This window comes from Chiroxiphia lanceolata, chromosome 1 (genome assembly GCF_009829145.1).
Source record: "Chiroxiphia lanceolata isolate bChiLan1 chromosome 1, bChiLan1.pri, whole genome shotgun sequence".
Taxonomy (NCBI): domain Eukaryota; kingdom Metazoa; phylum Chordata; class Aves; order Passeriformes; family Pipridae; genus Chiroxiphia; species Chiroxiphia lanceolata.
In genome coordinates this window covers 92835887-92854993 of record NC_045637.1, presented here as the reverse complement: position 1 = coordinate 92854993, position 19107 = coordinate 92835887, and the positions used below count along the sequence as shown (strand labels likewise).

General features: G+C 37.1%; 1 protein-coding gene across 6 annotated transcripts in view; it reads left to right on the top strand.

Moving 5' to 3' along the window:
- The window catches only part of KIF13A (kinesin family member 13A), a 107642-nt gene that overhangs the window by 40140 nt on the left and 48395 nt on the right, over positions 1-19107 (top strand). For all 6 annotated transcript variants that reach the window (XM_032692301.1, XM_032692324.1, XM_032692316.1 and 3 more), the window contains exons 4-9: positions 6213-6273; positions 14241-14333; positions 14844-15024; positions 16026-16113; positions 17338-17472; positions 17982-18094. In XM_032692301.1, coding sequence (XP_032548192.1) covers positions 6213-6273; positions 14241-14333; positions 14844-15024; positions 16026-16113; positions 17338-17472; positions 17982-18094 — 671 coding nt within the window. The remainder of the gene's footprint in view (positions 1-6212; positions 6274-14240; positions 14334-14843; positions 15025-16025; positions 16114-17337; positions 17473-17981; positions 18095-19107) is intronic.

Here is a 19107-nt window from a genome sequence, read left to right as displayed (position 1 = left end):
GTACACCAGAATTCACCTAGAAAGGATTGTCTGTGTTGTCTGTAGTGCAGAGGAAGGGCAGGAGAAAAGTGTTGTGTACCTATATTAGGAAATTAATAAAGCTCTTCTATCAATGCCAATTGATATATTTAACACAAGAGAGTTTGATCACTGTTAAACCTTTCTTTTAAAAGGAAAAAACCGCCTCCTTTCTGTTGTAATTTCACCTGAAAAAAAGTGTTTTTTACAAGAGCCTTCCTTTTCTGCAGTACATTATTCATGTTCTATTATAGGCAAATAAAGTTATTCTCAACATTACATAAAAGCTCAATTATGGCCTTATATTTCTTTGACAAAACCAGAACAGCTGCATGCTTGTGCATAAATGTCACATTATTGTTAGGTATAGTTGGATGGTCATTAATATCCTCAAGCTATAATGCTGAAACTTCTGACGTTATGTGAAATGTTTTTCAGTTTGAGACAGAATAAGGTTCATGCCATTAGTGGAAAACGGGCTTTGCTGAGTTTGTGAGGGTGTGATGTGAGTTGTGAATGTTACTTGATTTATACAGTTTTTAGGGTACTGCACGTAGCTGATCTTCAAATTAGGATTATTTAAAATAAAATTTTAGAAATATTGGAATTCTCTTTGTCTTTAATGAACTAGCTTATCGTCAGCCATGGATGAATTATTTTGCCACTTCAATTTAGTACCTCAGAAGCTGTGATAAGAAAATTTATTATAAGGATATTAGGGTGTTTTGCTATTTCTACAAACATCGCATTTAAGTGTAATTTTGTGACAAAGGTAAAATGATTGTTCTGACCTGAGATCTGTGAGCTGTGCCCTAGACCACCTTCAGATTTTCTTTCCATACTTCTTCAGCCCTGTTGTAGGTCTTGTGTTTGTCATACAGTGACCAACTTTTTTTTTTTTACCAGTTCTTTAATGGCATGCATTTACATTAAGCTTACTGGCATAGACTTTGTTTGCTGTTTCCTTGTGGATCTCCTTTATTACTTATTTCCATCAGCAGTTGTAATAGGCATGTAGGAGCAGCTGCCTAATGAATGAAAATTTCCCTTCCTCAGTTATCCCTTCCTTTTCTTTTTAGGAACCAGGTAGTCCCGTAAGTCACCTAACAAGTCAGACTGACTGCTTCTCAATGAAAGCAGAATGTGATTAATTGACTGTCTACTGGTCAGATGGCAATGGCTATTAAACATTAGCCATACATTTGCAATATTTTATAGCTGCATAGACAATACGTTAGGGGTAATGTTCAATCTGGGTAATGCATTGGTAAATTCAAACCCCAGACTCTGCCTATACTGAGAATTAGGCTTTAAAACAATAATGAATGTGAAATTAAACTCCTTTTTAAAACTAATTATGTAATTTGGCTTAGTCTGGCAAGCAGTTAGTATTGGATATGGTAGTCATTACCTATAAGTAGTTCACTTGAGTATACTTGCATACATAAACTCTTAAAATTATTAATTCCTCAAGCATTGATTCGGGGCCTTAATGAAAATGAGTTCTGCAGAACATTGTTTTGGCTGTTCAAAATGTGAATACCCCTTTGCTGTCTTTTCAGATTCTGTGAGAAGTTACTGCTTTGTAGCAGTCAGACACAATGACTCTTCTAGTTTAAGATCCACAATTTTATTTTTAAGCCACAGGTACAGGCGATTTTGAGACAAAACTCCAGAATTTTCACTGATGTACACAATGGATGCATGGACCTGTATCCCATTTTGCAGGAAGCCATAACCCCTAGCTGTCTCCTTAGCAAAATAACCAACATCTGTCTTAAACTGCTGTAAGTGTTTGCTGAAGGAATCAAAGCCACATATCTTCCACTTTTCTTAAACTTTGTGGTTACCAGAAAAAGTCTTTTGTTTAATTTCCAATATTTGCTAGCACTCCAAGTGCAATTCTCTCTAACCTAGAAATGGCCTACATAACTCTTTTTACTTAGGGTAATGTGAGCACTTACAATGACTCTGGATACAGTAGTACCAGGAACTAGCACTTCCCAGCTAATTCTTTCTCATAACTTTTCCATTTTTATATGTTTGTGCTGTAATGTTTGTGAGGTAAAATTCTTATAATGAATATACCTACTCTACCTACTAATGAATATACCTATGAATGAGTACCTACTCTAGCTTATATATTTATTTTTACTGTGGGCTTCCAATTGTGCAAGACTGTGCCCTGGTGAGTCATGTTGCATTACTTGTAGCTCTGTCTTTTACTTGACTGTTTCTGAGATGTCTAAAATAATAGTCTAAGTTTTTTTTTTACAACTGTCATACAACACAGACTAAAAATACTGTGCAATGTCAAACATTGGAATAATAGAGCTGGGAGAAAACCTACGCTATTCATCCCTCCATTCAAAATTTTTTGTTTATAAGCTCCTACTCTAGTGTGGCAGGTTCCTGGCAGCTTCCTTATATCTTTCTCTTTTAGATGCTAGGCTGAATTATGACACATAGAATCTTGCAAAAATAAGAAAATTTTGAGGCTTGTTTGTTAGTTCCCTGTGTAATTTAAAAGCCCAGAGTAATTTTGGGTCCAGTTGTGAGAACTGGCCAACACCTGTGCGAACTTAAATCTGCTTGTAGTTGAATGCCGATACAGACTTATGAGGTAAATATATACCTGTCTTTCTTGGTTTTCCCATTTTGCTTGTCTTCTGAAAATTCTTAAGCTTCCTGGTACAATGGCTATGGAATGGACATCAGAGCAGCAGGAAAGCAGAAATACTCATCTGTATAGTCACAGAGATGTAGAGGAATAAATGAAAGTTCATGAAATCTTAGTGGAAATAAAGGTAGCAATTTTAAACTTTCAGTTTCATACAAAAAATACTTGCCTTTTATTTTTCTTTTATATTGAGCACCTAAATGGAATAGATTTTCCAAAATGCAGTTAAAAACTGGTTCATATGAGGTGCTTGAAGTTTAAAGGTTCTGTTTGTGTCACAGATATCTCTGTTCAAATATTTTTCAATAGTAGTTTTGATATAGTTCGTTGATACGGTTTTGATATAAGCTGGTAAAAATCTTTACTAAAAAGGCATTTTCAATGCCCAGTAATGCCCAGTTTGAGTATTGGCCATTGAGTCTGAGACTTGAATGTTAACAGAACTTCTGATAGCTTTGATAGTCATGTTGACAGGGGGTTTAATACCTTCTTCAGGGGAAAAAAAAAAGAAAAATAATAATTATTCTGCATACTTCTGTCAGAAGAAAAAATAATACCCACCATTTCTGTTTTCAAGGAAGAATAATCAGTGAAGATGGGAGAAGGAAGGGAGCACATTAGAAAAGACTTAAAAGGTTTCTTTTTCATAGCATAGGTTCTGTGTCTTGACCCCGAGTATGCTTGCATGCTCATCTTGGGACTGCATGTTCTGCCATTCCTGCACTGGGGGTTAGAAAAATATAAAATAGTTATCTTTTTGATCATCTTTTCTGTAGAAGGGTCACTCTTCAGGCAGGGCACTGTTCTACAGGTATTTCCTATAAAATGCCTTCCTCACGTACACATGGAAGAGCCTTGCTGATTGGGACCAAGTATCTTGCTCTTGTATGCCTTATCTCTTACCCTGTTAATTCTTGTGCTTGCAATCTGTTTTCCCAAAGGTCCGAGTTGCCCAGAAAATTGTTTTGGTTGGGTGCTTCCTTAAAGTATGGTTGCTGGAAATGTTCAAGGTAGCTGTTTTGTCATCACTAATCAAAGTAATTTTTAAGTATTCTTCTGCCAGTTTTAATGGAGAGAGGAGTTTTGCTGCAGCTACTCTACATGTTTTGCAGATAGTGCATACCCTAGCAGTTTCTGCCTTTTTGCCTGACTCTTTAAAAAAAAAAATCATCTTGTTACTTCTGTTAGAGGGATTTGGCAATTTTCCAAAACAGATTTTATAAATAGACTAAGTCCATGCCCTGGCTTTTTATGTTTGTTATGAAAACATACTAAAATGCTATATTTACATGTGTTTTATCTTGAGGCAGAATTTTAATCTTCCTATTGCATAATCATTTTTGACCTTTTAAAAATCAGTCTGACCAATTTTTATCTCTTTTAAAAAATCCCAATAAAAACTGCTTTTCTACAAGAAACTCTTGGTTATAAGCACATATTTTAGTTTTAAGAGTCTCTTTGCAAGATGAGTGTTTAAATTAGAAGTCACTGAATGATCCTGACATAATTTTCCGTGTTAACCAAGGGGAAAATGCATAGGACAATAGATTAAATTGGCCTACAGTACTGCTGTATTGACATTTAAGTCATTACACACAAGCATGTGTAGCTGGGTAACCTTTTTAACTGGTCTCTGTGATCCACTGCAGATAATGTTTAGTTTTAAGGGGGAAGAATCGGCATCTGGTAGATTTGGATCCTTACAATAGGGTTCCTTGTTTGTAATTGAACTGCTTGCCGTTTGATCATCGGAGAGATTAGGTGTTGTTACTAAGTCCTGTGAGGAAAACTTCCATAGAATATGAGATGAGAAACAGTGGTTCCTGGACTACAGAAGTTAGGAAAAGGGTTAGAGGGTTCTTATTGATGGCAGGTTTTTATGCTTAGATTTGAAGTATGATGATCAAATGCACAAAAGTAATTTAAAGTGCCCCCTACTTATGCGGATGCCTGAAGACAAGGTGAAGTAACTGCTGCATTTTACTTGCAGTTCAGTGGCCAAATTTCATCTTTGACTCAGTCACATCAGGGAACATCCTGACTCATGAAGTTGTCTCTTTCTATTTGTGCTTCAGTAATGACTCAGGCCTCCCTTTAGATTATTATTATGGGTTTGTTTGTTTTCAGAAGGGAATTCCAGAACTCATTTCACTCTTGTGGACTAGGTGTTGTCTCAGTATCGAGTCCTCTCTCAGGCCATTTGATGTGTTTTGCATTAAGCTGGAGGAAAGGGAAAGAGGTGAGGTTACTGTGCTAACCTGGTTTTATCCTTCTGGAATGTTTGCAGCAATAGACATTTTGGGAAGATGTCTTAGATTAGATTACAGCATAACTGTAGATTAGATTGCATTAATTTTGAATTGCAGGGAGTTCAAGATGTTCTTGATTCCCAAAAGCCAAAAGAAAATGATCCTTCTTCTTCCTCACCTCAGGACTTCTCTCTAGTGAATTTGAGTGTTTCTGCTAACAGAGCCTGTGGCTATTGCTCTACATTGACATGCATGGATTGTCTCACTAAGGAGATCAGCTATTGGAAGATCAGGCAAAGAAAATTTTGACCCAGGCAAAGTCTTATTGAAAAGGTGGTTTGAGATTTTCCCCACCTTTTGTGCTCCCAAAGCAGAAAGCTAAACCAGAATCTGTATCGTTAACTCATCCACAGTCAGTTTATCATGGCAAAATGTGGAAAATACACTGCAACTTAGGTGTGTTTGTGGCCATATAAAGCTGTAAAAAAACAATGTTAAATGTCTACACCATGATGTTCCCAAATGTGCAGAAAAAGGAACTTGGATGAAATCCCAATGTGTTAAGTGGTTTTACAGGACACTGTTCCAGGTCTGCAAGCCCACTGAGCACAATATTGAACCTCATTCAATTTCTGCCTAGCTGGAACTCTTTACTGAAGTGATTTTAAGTGATCTTTTTATTAGAGCAGGCTCTGATAGCTTGTCTCTCTAATAGAGCTAGATTTTCTATTTGTACTTTCTGAGCTTTCTCTGCTGAGATGCAGAACTGTACTCTTAGTTTAGGCAGGTAATCTAATACTGTTTATTTGCTCCTTAAGGCTTGTAAGTAGTAATGATCTTCACTGAGTATTAGAAATCCATCCCATGGTATGGATTGTGCATATTGTGTTGATGTCTGCCAAATAGTCATCTCACCAAATTCTTTATATTGAGTCCTTGTGGTGCTGTTTCCTTACTGTTTGTTAGTGTTAGTGCCTGGAGAAGAGTGGAGTTAGTTATTGGATTTTGGCTGTGTTTTGAAATCTGCATTAAGGGATAGAGTAAGGAGTATTTAGTATAGTATTTACAGATAGAAAAGAAGTATTATGGTTTGCAACTCTCAAGATTTCACAAAAGTATTCCTGCTGATGAAGCTTTTTTACAGTTCTGATTTAGGATCTACAGAAACAGTAGAGACTAATTACACAATCACAGATATGTCCCGCTTTAAAAGAAATATCTTGTAACCAGAGGATCCTAATTTCTCTCTTTATGTGCTTCTGCAGGTGTTTGCCTTTGATCACTGCTTCTGGTCCATGGATGAATCAAACACCACAAAATATGCAGGTAAACTCTTTTTAATACATTGGACAGTGTAAATAATTTGAGAACATATGAGAGTTTGGGCCTTTGTTTTGTGGAGTTGGTTTGGGGTTTTTTTGCATTGTGGAGTTGGTTTGGGCTTTTTTTCTGCATTTTGTACTGTGATGCTCAGTTGGCTTCTTCACAGAAGCAGGAATCTCATTTTTACAGGATTGATTCATCTGAGTGCAAGCCCCTCGGCTGAGAAGGAATGCAAGTTTTAAAGTACCTGGTACACTGTTCAGGAGGGATGCTTTTACATCTAAGCTGTACTGTTCTTTTTTTATCACCTGAAAGAGCCTTTTGTGGTGATTGTTTCTGCTATTTAAAATTTCATTTCTGCATCAGAAATTTCTTCTGATTGGTGCTAGTGATGAACCTATGTGTTTTCAGTGCTCTGTGTCTCTGTGCGTGAGAGGGGAATAAAGTGTGCTCTCCTCAGACTGTGTGGTTATTTCAGATCTTTTAAATCATTCATAGTCTGATCGTTCATTCCTACTGTGTTTTAAACAATCAGCTTTGTGATTCCTTCCTTCCAAAAGCTGGATAATCCATGCAAGATTGTAGTTTTCTCATAACTGGATTTGTGTGTTAGCATATTCATATTTTATAAGAAGACTTCTTTTGGTGGAGAGGGCTCTGAATGCTGCAATCTCAAAGCTGTGGTTCATGGAAAGGAAAAACCCCAGCATTCAGCTTAGGTATTCATATTATGAAGTTTTGTGGCCCATAAGATCTTGAAGGTTGATAGGGTTAATTACCTCAAAGTTTGACATCAGAGGTCTCATAAATGAACTGTCATATATGTGTGTTAAAATATATCTCTGACTGCTGTAGCCTCTGATGTGAAATCCCAAATCTTAAGGATTGCACTTTATCATGGATTCCACTACATTTCTTAATTGAGCAAAGAGAAGCTTCTTCAGGGAAAAAAGTTCAGCATCGGTTCATCTTTCAAGAGCTGTGTTTGCACTGAACAGGTGCACTGTACAGTAGTTCAGGCTGCTAGAGCACACATCAGCTCCTTATGTGCCTACACACCCCTGTTTCCTTTTAAAGAAAGGAGGTGATGGTGTGCACCTAGATCTTGGCCCCATGTGCCTCTAGTGTTCACGTGGGAGCTGCACCTGTTGGGTAAGCCATGGTGTTAACCCACTTAGGTTAACAGAGAAGAGAGAGAGCAGAGAAACACCCCTAACTGGTTTCTGTCTCAGTTTAACCCATCTCCAGGTGGATTCAGTGGGGTTCTACATCTGTTTATTTTTAATTTGAGTCAAAACAAGTTCTCTCCAGCCTGTTTCAGAAGCTGTAATTGAGTATGTCTTATCTGAAGTTTTATTATCTGTATATAGAACAACCTCTTGTTGGGCTGGTTTCTGGAAAGCTGTGGCTCACATCTCTTCCATTTTTCTTACTGTCCAAAAAGCTATGAAGTGGTTTTTTCCCTATTCCAGTTAATGCTCCTGTGTGGAAAAAAAGAAAACCAAAACAGGGGTTTTTTGTTGGGTTTGGGGGTTTTCATTGTTTTGTTGGGTTGTTTTTGTCTTTTTGGGGGGGAGGCTTTGGTATTGGTGGTTTTTTTCCCTTTTAGAAATATGCTAAGAATGTGAGTTAAAAGACTTGCATACAAAAAACAATGCTTTCACTGATTTTTTTTTTTTTGTTGTCGTTGTATGGTCTTGAAGCTAACTTGTGACTTCCAGCCCTCATGTTCTAGAACATAATGAATTTGACACAATATCAAAATAAAAGTAATTAAAAAAACACCACCAAAGTGTTTCAGACCTAACTTACTGGGTTGTTGGCTTGTTCACCTGCTTGTGCATGAACTGATGTTATCCTATATTCAGTAATATTTCTTGGTTTAGAGCCAACAAACCAAATGCTGAAATGACAATATTTCAGTTTTTATATATCAGTAATATTAAGGCTGCCAAAGTCTGTTTCACAGCTTGGCCTAAGTTACTGTGCATTTTTATAAACAAACAAAAAAATCTGTGATAACTGGTTTTGGTTGGGGTTTCTGATGATTTCTTTGCTATGTAGAACAAACCCCAATTGTCCTTGCAAATATACATGTTGTCTATGTCCAGAGATTGTGCTAAAGACTATTACAGAATTAAAAACCTTAAAGAGTCCAAACAAGCCATCTAACCACCTGAGTTTTTGAGCTAAACTGTAACCTCTTGGATGCTGTACTACAGAAGGGTAGCTAAGTGTATTAAACATTCCCTGCCCAAAAGGACAGGGAATCCACATCTCTGTGTATGTGTTAAGTTTAATGTCATTGACAAGAGCAGGGATTAGTTGCACAATTAAAAAGAAACGTATAAAGCTTGAAAGCTAAGTCCAGAGTGCTTGAAAATGTAAGTTGTGTGAGCTTCAGGCTTAAGTAAAATTCTTAAAATAAAAAAGATATGTGCAACAAATTTAATTGCTTGAAAAACGCTTTTACCTGTCTCACAGAAATACGGTGGAAGATGTGACAATGAAAGGTTTAACAAGAGATTCTGAAGTACTAGGCTACCCTATCGGTCACTGCTCTCTGTGCAAAACCAAAGCACGTTCATCTTGCATTACGTTGAAAACATACATTGTTGGGTATATCGTACTATATTAAAGATTGACACATGTGACATCAGAAAACACACAGAATGCACCGCAGACAACATATGCCTGTTTCTGAACAACATATGCCTGAGCTGACTTATGTGGCTAACTCTTCCATGTTGTTATTTTGTTTTTAATGCCAACAAACTCAAAGTTTATCTGCTCCTGGAAATGCACATTTATTACAGGATCTATAAAACTATCACACATTATTGGGCTGGTTTTATTTTTGACTTTGTTCATTTATCTGCAGTAGTACCAGCACTTATTAATATTGTTAATATTAATAATTAATATCTTGGTCAAGAGCGAGATTCTTGTATGGATAAACTTAATTACATGGGTAATTGGTAACAATTTTCAGGCTGCGGGGAAGCTAGGCTAAGCCTGAGATGGGATTAGCCATCTCTTTCTTTTACCCTAAACTTATTCTGTAAGATATCTTCAGCTTCTTTGGCTGAACATAAGGTTTATTTGGTTCTACTAGTTTTCTTTCTGTACTCGTGTTCAGGAAGTACAAGTTTAAAAGTACTTACCTTATCTTTCCAGCAATTGAAAACATGGGAATTGTTGCTGTTGGTAACAGAATTGCTTTTTTAGCAATTTTTTTTTTCCACTTAAGTGGAAACTAAACTAAAATGATCCAACAATATCTCTGACAGAAATAGTGCAGGTAACCTTCATATGATGAAAAGCATCCTGAGGGCACCTTTGCAGCTGTTCTTGCAGGACTTTCTGATAAAGACAGCAAGGAATCTGGAGCACAGAATAGGAGTAAGCTCTTTACAAGACCTTTGTGGAAGTGATACTCTGATTTCAGATACTGCAGGGGATGGAGGCTCTTTAACAACTTGATATCCTAAGTTAGAGATTGCAGGATCATAGAATCATGAAATGGTTTGGATTGATGTGACCTTAAAGACTAGTTTCAACCCCTTTGCCTTCAACAGGGACACCTTCCACTAGACCAGATTGCTCAGAGCCCCATCTAACCTGGCCTGGAACACTTTGAGGGATGGGGCATCCACAGCTTCTCTGGGCCACCTGTGCCAGTGTCTCACCACCCTCACAGTAAAAAATTTCTTCCTAATATCCCGTCTAAGCTTTCAGTGAAAAGCCATTACCCCTTGACCTCTCACCATATACACTTGTAAAAAGTCCCTCTCCAGCCTCCTTCAGATACTGGAAGGCTATAAGGTCTCCCTGGATCCTTCTCTTTTCCAGGCTGAATTACCCCAGTTTCCAGCCTGTATTTGTACTTGGGTTTGCCTTGACCCAGGTGCAGGATCTTGCACTTGGCTTAGTTGAAATTCATGAGGTTACAGGGACCCACCTCTCAAGCCTGTAGAGGCTCCTCTGGATGGCACCTCTTCCCTCCAGGGTGTCTAAAACACCACATGGCTCAATGTCATCAGCAAATTTGCTGAGGGTGCACTCAGTCCCACTGTCCATGTTGCCAACAAAGATCTTAAACAGCACCAGCCCCAATACCAGCTGGCACAGCCCCCTTTGAATTTCATAACTCTGTCTGAATTGCTCTTAAGCCTGAAAACTAAGTGTTTATAACCTGTGTTAAGTGGGGGTTTTATTGGGAGGGTGTTTTTGTTTGATATTGTTGTTTCTTTGTTGTTGTTGTTGTTGTTTTTTAATCCAACCAGGTAGCAGGTAGAGGGAGGATTACTCTGAATACTGATGCTGTGTGTTTCTGAACAGTTTGGGGCTGTCATTCCGAGCAAGGAATGGTTACAAACCTCTGGGTTTGTGCTGATCATCATGTGCTAGCTTCTGCACCATTTTTCTGATGATTTAATTCTGAAAGACATAATTGGGTGTTTGGTGAGAATAAGGACCTCTTACTGGAAAGGGGTGAAAAAGAAGTCAATGAAATAGGTTTTGAGGAGGGAGAGGAATTTGATTAAAGGACAGAATAAATTTGCCTTGATCTGGAAGAGGGATGAGCTTTGTGTATAGGCTATAGTAGAAGTGTTTTGAGTGTAAGCAAAATAGCTTATTACCATTTGTTCTTGACTTGAATGGGTCAGGAGTCAGTTCATGTATAAAGGACACACCTGCTTGCCTTGAGAAGCTCACAGAGACAAATAACTGCTCAGCATTTTGGTTAAGAGGAGGATATTGAGAAATTCTCAGCAATGAGAACAAAGAATTCATTTTACAAGTCTGGACAACAGTAAGAGCCTATTGAAGTCTGTGATGAAGTGGATTTTTAAAAAGAAGAAAAGAAACCCTTCAGTTTGGGAAGGATTCAAGAGATGGCATAAATAACTACTTTAGCACTTAGGCAGGCCCGTTCCAAGGACCCCACACTGTATCAACTTGCCTGTGGATTTTTCATAAACTTCCTAACCTGCATCATGTTAGGCCTGACATCTCAGCTCTGTTTCTGCAGGCTACATTGTCCTGAAAGGCCAAACACCCGGCTTTGAGCTAAGCTTTAATTGAATAAGAAATATGTATGCTTTCAGCAGTTTCAGCTGCTGTATTTAAAAGGAAGCAAACTTGGCAATTGGTTTAAAGAACTGTAAGGTTCTACCCTCATGAGAGAGTGTGAGTTGTGGAATTTGAGCATGGGCTCCCTGACAGCCTTGGGTGTGCTTTCCCCAGCCTGACTGACTCCATGTCTGTCAGTCACCTAAACCTTGCCAGTGTTCTGAGCAGAAGATGGGAGAGGGGATGGATATTTCCATCTGTAAGAGGTTATATGGTTTTTGCCAGCTGGAAGATTGGGAACCCCCATCTCAAAGACAATAAGGGTTGGTGTAGGGGAAATTCTTCTGTTAACTAATTTTTTTTTTTCTATATTTCTCCGCTTTGCTGTAAATTAAGTCAGAATCAAGTTAAATCCCCTGCTAACCTTTTTAAACACTAGGCATCTGTGGAAAAAAAGTCCTGTAAATAAGGAAAAGTATGCATTGCAGGCAGTATAGGTATGTTTAACAAAACAAAATTGCAGCAATGTAGATGATGGATCTGCATTATTTCTTTTGACAGTAAGTGCACATGGACCTAATTCTGTATATTACAGATTTTGTAATCTGTTGGCAAACCCACTAATAAAATTCAGGGGGGAAACAGTGAGGTTTTGTACTGAAAAATATCGAAATCTCATGGATGATAAACTGTTGCCCTCAACAGTACACTGCATTAACAAATCAATAAAATATCCATAATTGAACTTTAGCATTTTCTATTCTTTTCTGTGAGTGCACTTAAACCCAATCTTATTTTATTCCATGATAATTGAACCAGATACTATAAACAACAGTCTTTAATGACCCATTTGTCTATGTTGGTATTGCTGAGTTCTTAAAGTATGTAATAAAAATATAATTTTAAAATTATATATCAGTGTCTAATTGACTTTCAGTTTGTGTTGACAGTTTGAAAATTAAATTTGTTCTGAAACATAAGTCCAGCTTTGCCTATGAGATTCAAAGTGTGTTCCTTCCGCACTAAGGAATTCAGTAGCTTATGCTTATTATAAGCATATACAATTTTATAACATTTTGGTATCTGCTTTTTTCCTTATGAATCATGGAGGAGGTTACTGGTTTATCGTTTGTTTTTTCCTCTTCTGACAAATGGTTTTATTCTCCACTAACAATCATTGTGTACTCTTTTTTTTTTTTTCTCATAATAATTACACTCAGCTTCAATCTTTGCTTGATTTTGTGTTCTTGCTCCGCAAGTTAGTATGTGGCCTCTTTGATGTTTGGTAACTACAAAATGGGCCCTCAGGAGCAGGTTAGAAAGCAAATTTTTCTGTATTGTACATTCTTAATAAAATCTTCTGTTGATATGTTTTCTTCATTCATCAGTAGTTTAACATTCGTTATAGCTATTTCCAGGTTGTTGAACAGTGCTCTCTCAACATAGGTATTATCAAATGACCAAGTGATTCCTACTTGAATGAAAAGTGACTGAATGTGTGTGGGGAAGGAAATGGAGTTATTCCAGAGTACAGCAGATTCTTCTCTGTTTTTTAATTCCTGTATTCAGTAGGATTAACTGTGGTAATCCAAGACCATTGACACTGGAATTTTAGAAATTCAACTGAAAGGATACACAAAGACCGTTGTGTATGGTCTTTGAAATTAGGTATAGTTAAAGGAAAATAAAAGTAATGTACTTTCTTGTCCCATTTACATGCCTCTAAAATATTCTGCAGTCATTCCAGAGGTTGTTCTGCAGGAATTTTCTGGGCTACCAATTACTTGAGGATCATGAAGTATAGATATCCTTATGAAATGTATAACTGTATAGCTAGATTATTCTTTATGCCAGTATAGTCCGTTTTGAGAACTACAGAAGTCACTGTTGCATCCACTGTAAACCAGAATTTCTTGTAACTGACAAGTGCTGAAACTCCCATACCCAAATGAGAGATGCAGCTGATTTTAGCTGTTCAGAAAGTCACCAGCAGCGAATGCAAGTTTTAAATGCAAACACCAGAAGGTGAACAAATACTGTTCTTAGCTCAGCTCTGCTTGTTTTGGATGTACACACAGCTGGTGTAATTCTCTGATCAGAACTCAAAGCAGACAACCCATTGACCCTCTTTGTGGCGTACAAACTCTGGGTTTTCCTATTAAAAAAAACCAACCAAAAACCGAAAACCAAACAAAACAACCCAAACCAACCACTATCTGAAATCCTCGTGGCACAAGGAGACAATTTTCAGACTATGAAGTTCTGCAGATGACATTTCAAACTAGGGATTTGGCAAAATATATCCTCAAACAGCTCTGTTGAAGTCTGACAGCCTCCTAATGTGCGTTTCCTCACTGAATGTCATTGGAATGCTTTTATCTTGGTTCCACTATCACCTTGCCACCCAGCGAATTACAGCAGCTTATGGTGAAACTTGAGGCCAGTTCCCAAGAGAGCAACTTCTAATATTCCTAGCAAGATATCTGTTGTGCCTCTAATGTCCCAGTTCACTAATGGGTTTCATTGCAGTGCTGTTACAGTATTCTCTTGGGCATAGTTTGTGATTAAATAATGCATATTACTTGCAAAAACTACACTTAAAAATAAAAAATTTAGACATCTATGTTATTTTCTAAGCTTTCAACTTATATAACACCTTTCAAAGAACTGCTCCCTTCACAAGATAATCAACAATATATTTAAACCTGGGAAGCTGTTACACTGTGTTCAGGCAACAGTTTTGAATTTGTCACTCAGTTGTGGGTGAAATCACTTGTTCATTCATCAGTGCTCTCAATAGAAAAAAGTAATGTGCAAACCTTTTTTTATTCACGTTTTCAGTCAATTTTAGTATGTTATTAAATTTAAAATATACAAAACCAATTATTTTCTAGGTCAAGAAGTGGTGTTCAAGTGCCTTGGAGAAGGAATTCTTGAAAAGGCCTTTCAGGGATATAATGCTTGTATTTTTGCCTATGGACAGACAGGTGAGTGTCCTGTGCTAAAGGGAGGAACACTTTGTGCATATGGGAAGTGAGAAGAACAAAACATAAATATTAAGATAGATAACATTTCAAAATTGTATTTTGAAATATCATAGTATTACATATCAAGCGTTTGGCACAGCCATTGACAATGTAAAGTTCTTAAAAGCAGCTCTGACAATATGATCCTAGTTGCTACCTGTTGGGGTCACTTTCAAAGCCTGAAAGCAGTAGTTCCTACTGAAGGCTCACTCAGTCTTTTGTGTTCGAGTGTGTTCCAAGGGGTCTCCAGTAATGTTCCTGCTGAAAGAAACCTTTAAGATAATTTCTCTTTTTGTTTGCCTGTGCCTTGTAGTCCAAAGAGAAAGCTATCTGTCTGGAATAGCATGTCATGTCGTTCTGATATGTGCTTCTGGAGGAATAAAAAGAGGATTAAAACATGTGCTTCTTGAACAAATGAGTAATTCAGAAATTACACTCAAAGCGTTTTCTTCTCTTTTTTTTTTCCTTTAGGTTCAGGAAAATCCTTTTCAATGATGGGCAATGCAGAGCAGCTGGGTCTGATCCCACGGCTCTGTTGTGCTTTATTTCAGAGAATCTCTGTGGAAGAAAATGAATCTCATACTTTTAAAGTAGAAGTGTCCTATATGGAAATCTACAATGAAAAAGTCAGAGATCTGCTTGACCCAAAAGGGTGAGTAGCTTCACTCTCCCCCACAGCCTTCCTTATTTTTGTCTAAAACTATAAAAATAGAAATCAGTTTTGCAAGTCCCTGAGAAGGTTTTTTGAGACTGTATGTTTATATGACTTCTCTAGAGAGGATTAGATACTAAACACCAGAAAGAATATTCATGTAACGCTTGTATATACTGTTGTGGATCAGTTCAAACATTAGGCTATCATCCTAATAATACAAACAAATACTGTATGAGGTGGTTTACCACCAGCAAAACTGCATACGAGCAAATTCTGGAGTATTTCTGCCACATGATCCAAAAAGTATTTGGGTAATAATTTTAATCAATTATAAGGAATTTGAAGCTTATTTACTTGGTTTTCATGGTTTAGATGCTGAACTCTTTGAACATAGAAGGGTGACACTTCAGAATGTACTCAGGCATTCTTTCTTCTGTTTTGTCTACACAGAAATACTGGTTAGGCTCTCTGACTTGGAGATTTCTATATAAGAGGTAGTTTGATAGGATTCTTTCAGCTGAGCATTAATATACGTGGTATATATTTGGATTCTTGAACATAATTGCAGAAGGTGAAGAGGTATGCAAGTTAGTTAAAAAGGTAGATTTGAGACTTACTTGATATGTGTCAATAAAGTGTAGAAAATGCAAGATGAATTGAAGCTTTAGCAAATTGCTGAGGGGAGGATTTTTAGTTTCCTTTCTTTTCTCCTCATTCTTTTTGCCAAATAAGGCATTTCAGGTTTTGTTACAGTCACAAATACCAGGGTGGGAGAATGCATTAAAAGTAATTCACGTATATAGAGTAAAACCAGTTAGATTGGTTTGAGTCTTTATTGTTACTTTGAGTTACAAATTCTGGAATACTTTCTTCCTCTTGTTACAATAACAAGGACATAAATTGGCTTCTGCTATATAAAAGATACCTATTTCATATGAAAATTTTTGGATATCCATGGTAATTAGTAGATTGTACATAGAGTCTACTTTATTCCATAGGAGTCGGCAGTCCCTCAAGGTTCGAGAGCACAAAGTGTTGGGACCATATGTCGATGGCCTGTCTCAGCTGGCTGTTACAAACTTTGAGGTAAATCTAAACCTGTGACAAGTTTATAAATAACACCTATGTACACAAGCAAGAAGAATCTTATAAGAGATGTCTATCCAGATATTTTGGTTCTTGAGTGATTATGGTCTCTGACAATTGCAAAGGTCTGTAATGCTTTGGGAGTATTTATTTCATGTAGAAGCACTGGTTTTGCCTTTATGTAAGTTAAAAATATAATAGTGGTATCTTATTCTTTTGCAGTTTTCAATGCACATGGTTTATGCCACAAACACAATGTTTGCTTGACATGGAAAATATGAGGCTTGTAAAATAAGAATATTAGTCTTCCAGCATGAATTTCTTTGATTTTGTTGTTGAATACTACCTTCTATTTTATATAGGTGTGTATATAGGTAATTCATAACTTAAATCACAACAACATCTGAGTCCACTTGATTTACCAAAACATATTGAAATAAATCAGTATTGTAGAAACCAATGAACTACTACAGCTCCAATGGAAATAAGCAGAGCAGTGCAGTTTGGAAATGTTTTTAAAAAAATGTTCATTGTTTGTGTAGTATTATGTGGGAACCATTTTGCTTTTTTATGGGGGTTTTTATTTTTCTGAAGCATCTGTGTATATTATAGAGTTATAAAAACTGCCTTTGCAGCTTTTATGGCAAATTGCTTACTTTGAAAGCACACTTTCTTTGTTCAAATTCTAGTAAGTATTGCTCATACTTAGTTTTTGGCTGATGACTTCTGAAATGGTTTTGGAAGACTCAGCAAGCACATATAGCAGTCTTGGCGTAATCATCTTTGTTTTACACATGTGAGAAGGTACAGGCTCAAGGGAGCTAACTTGAGCAAATTAAGTGAAGATAATACTAATTCAGTAAAGAGATGCCCTGTGTTCACCGTAAGTAGATCTGTGTTGGCTTGATTACTGCCATTAAACAATATGATTTGTGATGTGGATGTTACCAATGTATTTCAGCAGCAGATAAGGAGAAGGTGAATTGACTGTAGTTGCTGGGCTTTTAAGTGCAGCATTTAAAACAGAGATACGATTTAATGTTGTTCTGTGGACTTACATACCCTCTGTACCACCTCAAATACATCTTAAATACATCTCATTGCATCTACCTTCCCTTCTTCCTCTCTCACATGTACACACCCTTCCATCTAGATGGGAATTTTGTTCAACAAGCACAATACTTGCTTTTATCCTAACGTCACTTTTTACTCTTTTTGCTCTAGGATATTGAGTCACTGATGTCAGAGGGAAACAAATCACGAACAGTTGCTGCAACCAACATGAATGAAGAAAGCAGCCGTTCTCATGCTGTATTCAATATTATAGTGACTCAGACACTTTATGACCTGCAGTCTGGTGTATGTATTTCTGTTGATTATGAAGTTATGGTGGATTTTTCTTTTTACTTTCTCTTACACATACATTATCTGTTTAGCTGTGCTTTGACCTTGTGCTTGATGCCATGTGGCCCAGTAATCAAGATCGAGAGAGCCCTGGAAGAATAAGGAAGCACATCAGATAAAGCAAACATTTGGATCACTTTTTAAGATTATATTGCCACCATGAAACCTTTCTAGGTCTTAACTGTTGCTGGAGTTGGTATATTTTAGTGTCCTATTCTGCCAGTAAAGTTGTTGATGTTACCACACAGCTGATTCTGGTTCCTTAGTGCCTCAGGCCTTTACTATAAAATATATGGGTAACTTTTAAAGAGCTATAAAAACTCGTGACAATTCCTTCTCCTCTCATATCTTGAACTTGATACTTTAATCCAGATTATTATAAAGAACAGTGTTTCATGGTGCCAGTGTTAGTGCTTTTTGCCAGTGTTTCTTAGCTGTTGTTGTCCCATGTCTCATTTGCACAGAATTCTGGAGAGAAGGTCAGCAAGGTCAGCCTGGTGGATTTGGCTGGGAGTGAGAGAGTGTCCAAAACAGGAGCTGCAGGAGAACGCCTGAAGGAAGGCAGCAACATAAACAAGTAAGACATGGGTATACACAGGATGCAAATCCTAGTCTTGAAGAAATCACTGTTGTTTCCTTGGCCTCCTCTCTTGATGTGCTAGTCACAAGTCAGCTCAAATGAGCTTCATCAGAAGCAGTTCAATATGGCTCTTTCAGCTGCTCTGTGCTGAGCACCATGTGTTTCCTGACATTGGCATAGGGATCCTGATTCATACTTGACTCAGATGAGGGCTATATGAATTTTATCTGGAAAAAGTGACAGCAGTGCTCTTTAAATAAGCATATACCTTTTGTGACTCATTTATACACCCTGTCCCCAGGCTCATGTGTTTGTCTCATCATCTGCTCAAGGAAGAATGCAAAGTTGCAGCGTTGAATGGCTTTGTTCCAACATGAATTAAAATATGTAAGGGTGTAATGTACAGTTTAAGAAAATTGGATCAGAACGAAGCTGTGTTGGTTTAGGATTGCCTTGGGCATTTTTGCTCAAGCAATGACAAGTTTCAAAGGATTTTTTTAACCGTAATTACTGTGTTATTGTCCAAAAGCAAGAATTTAGCACACTATTACCGCTGTCTTAAATATACTAATCTTCTGGGAAAGAAAGAGTCTAACTGTTCCATTAAAAGCTACTGCTTTTTCAATTTAATTTTAAAATGTTACAAAATATTTTGGTATTTATGTTCACAATGATGGCACAAAGTGTGTATGAACAGCATTTATACTTACAGTGATTTAAATTTACCTCTTGTTGAGTTTGAACATGTTTGCTCTTTCTAGCCTAATTTCCAATCTGCTTTGCATTTAATGCATCATAGTGGTAGCCACAACTGGCGTAGTCTCAATGAAACAAAATTATGTGGCTCTGTTTGCCTAATGGCAAATATTGTAACCTTACCCCGCAGGTTACTAGTTAAATTCAGATTGGTTTTACTAGAAATACTATTTGTATTTTGCATAAACAAAGATGAAATTAAGTGTTTCTTTCTAGGTCTTGTGAAAGAGTTCAAATGCCAACCCTCCCAACAG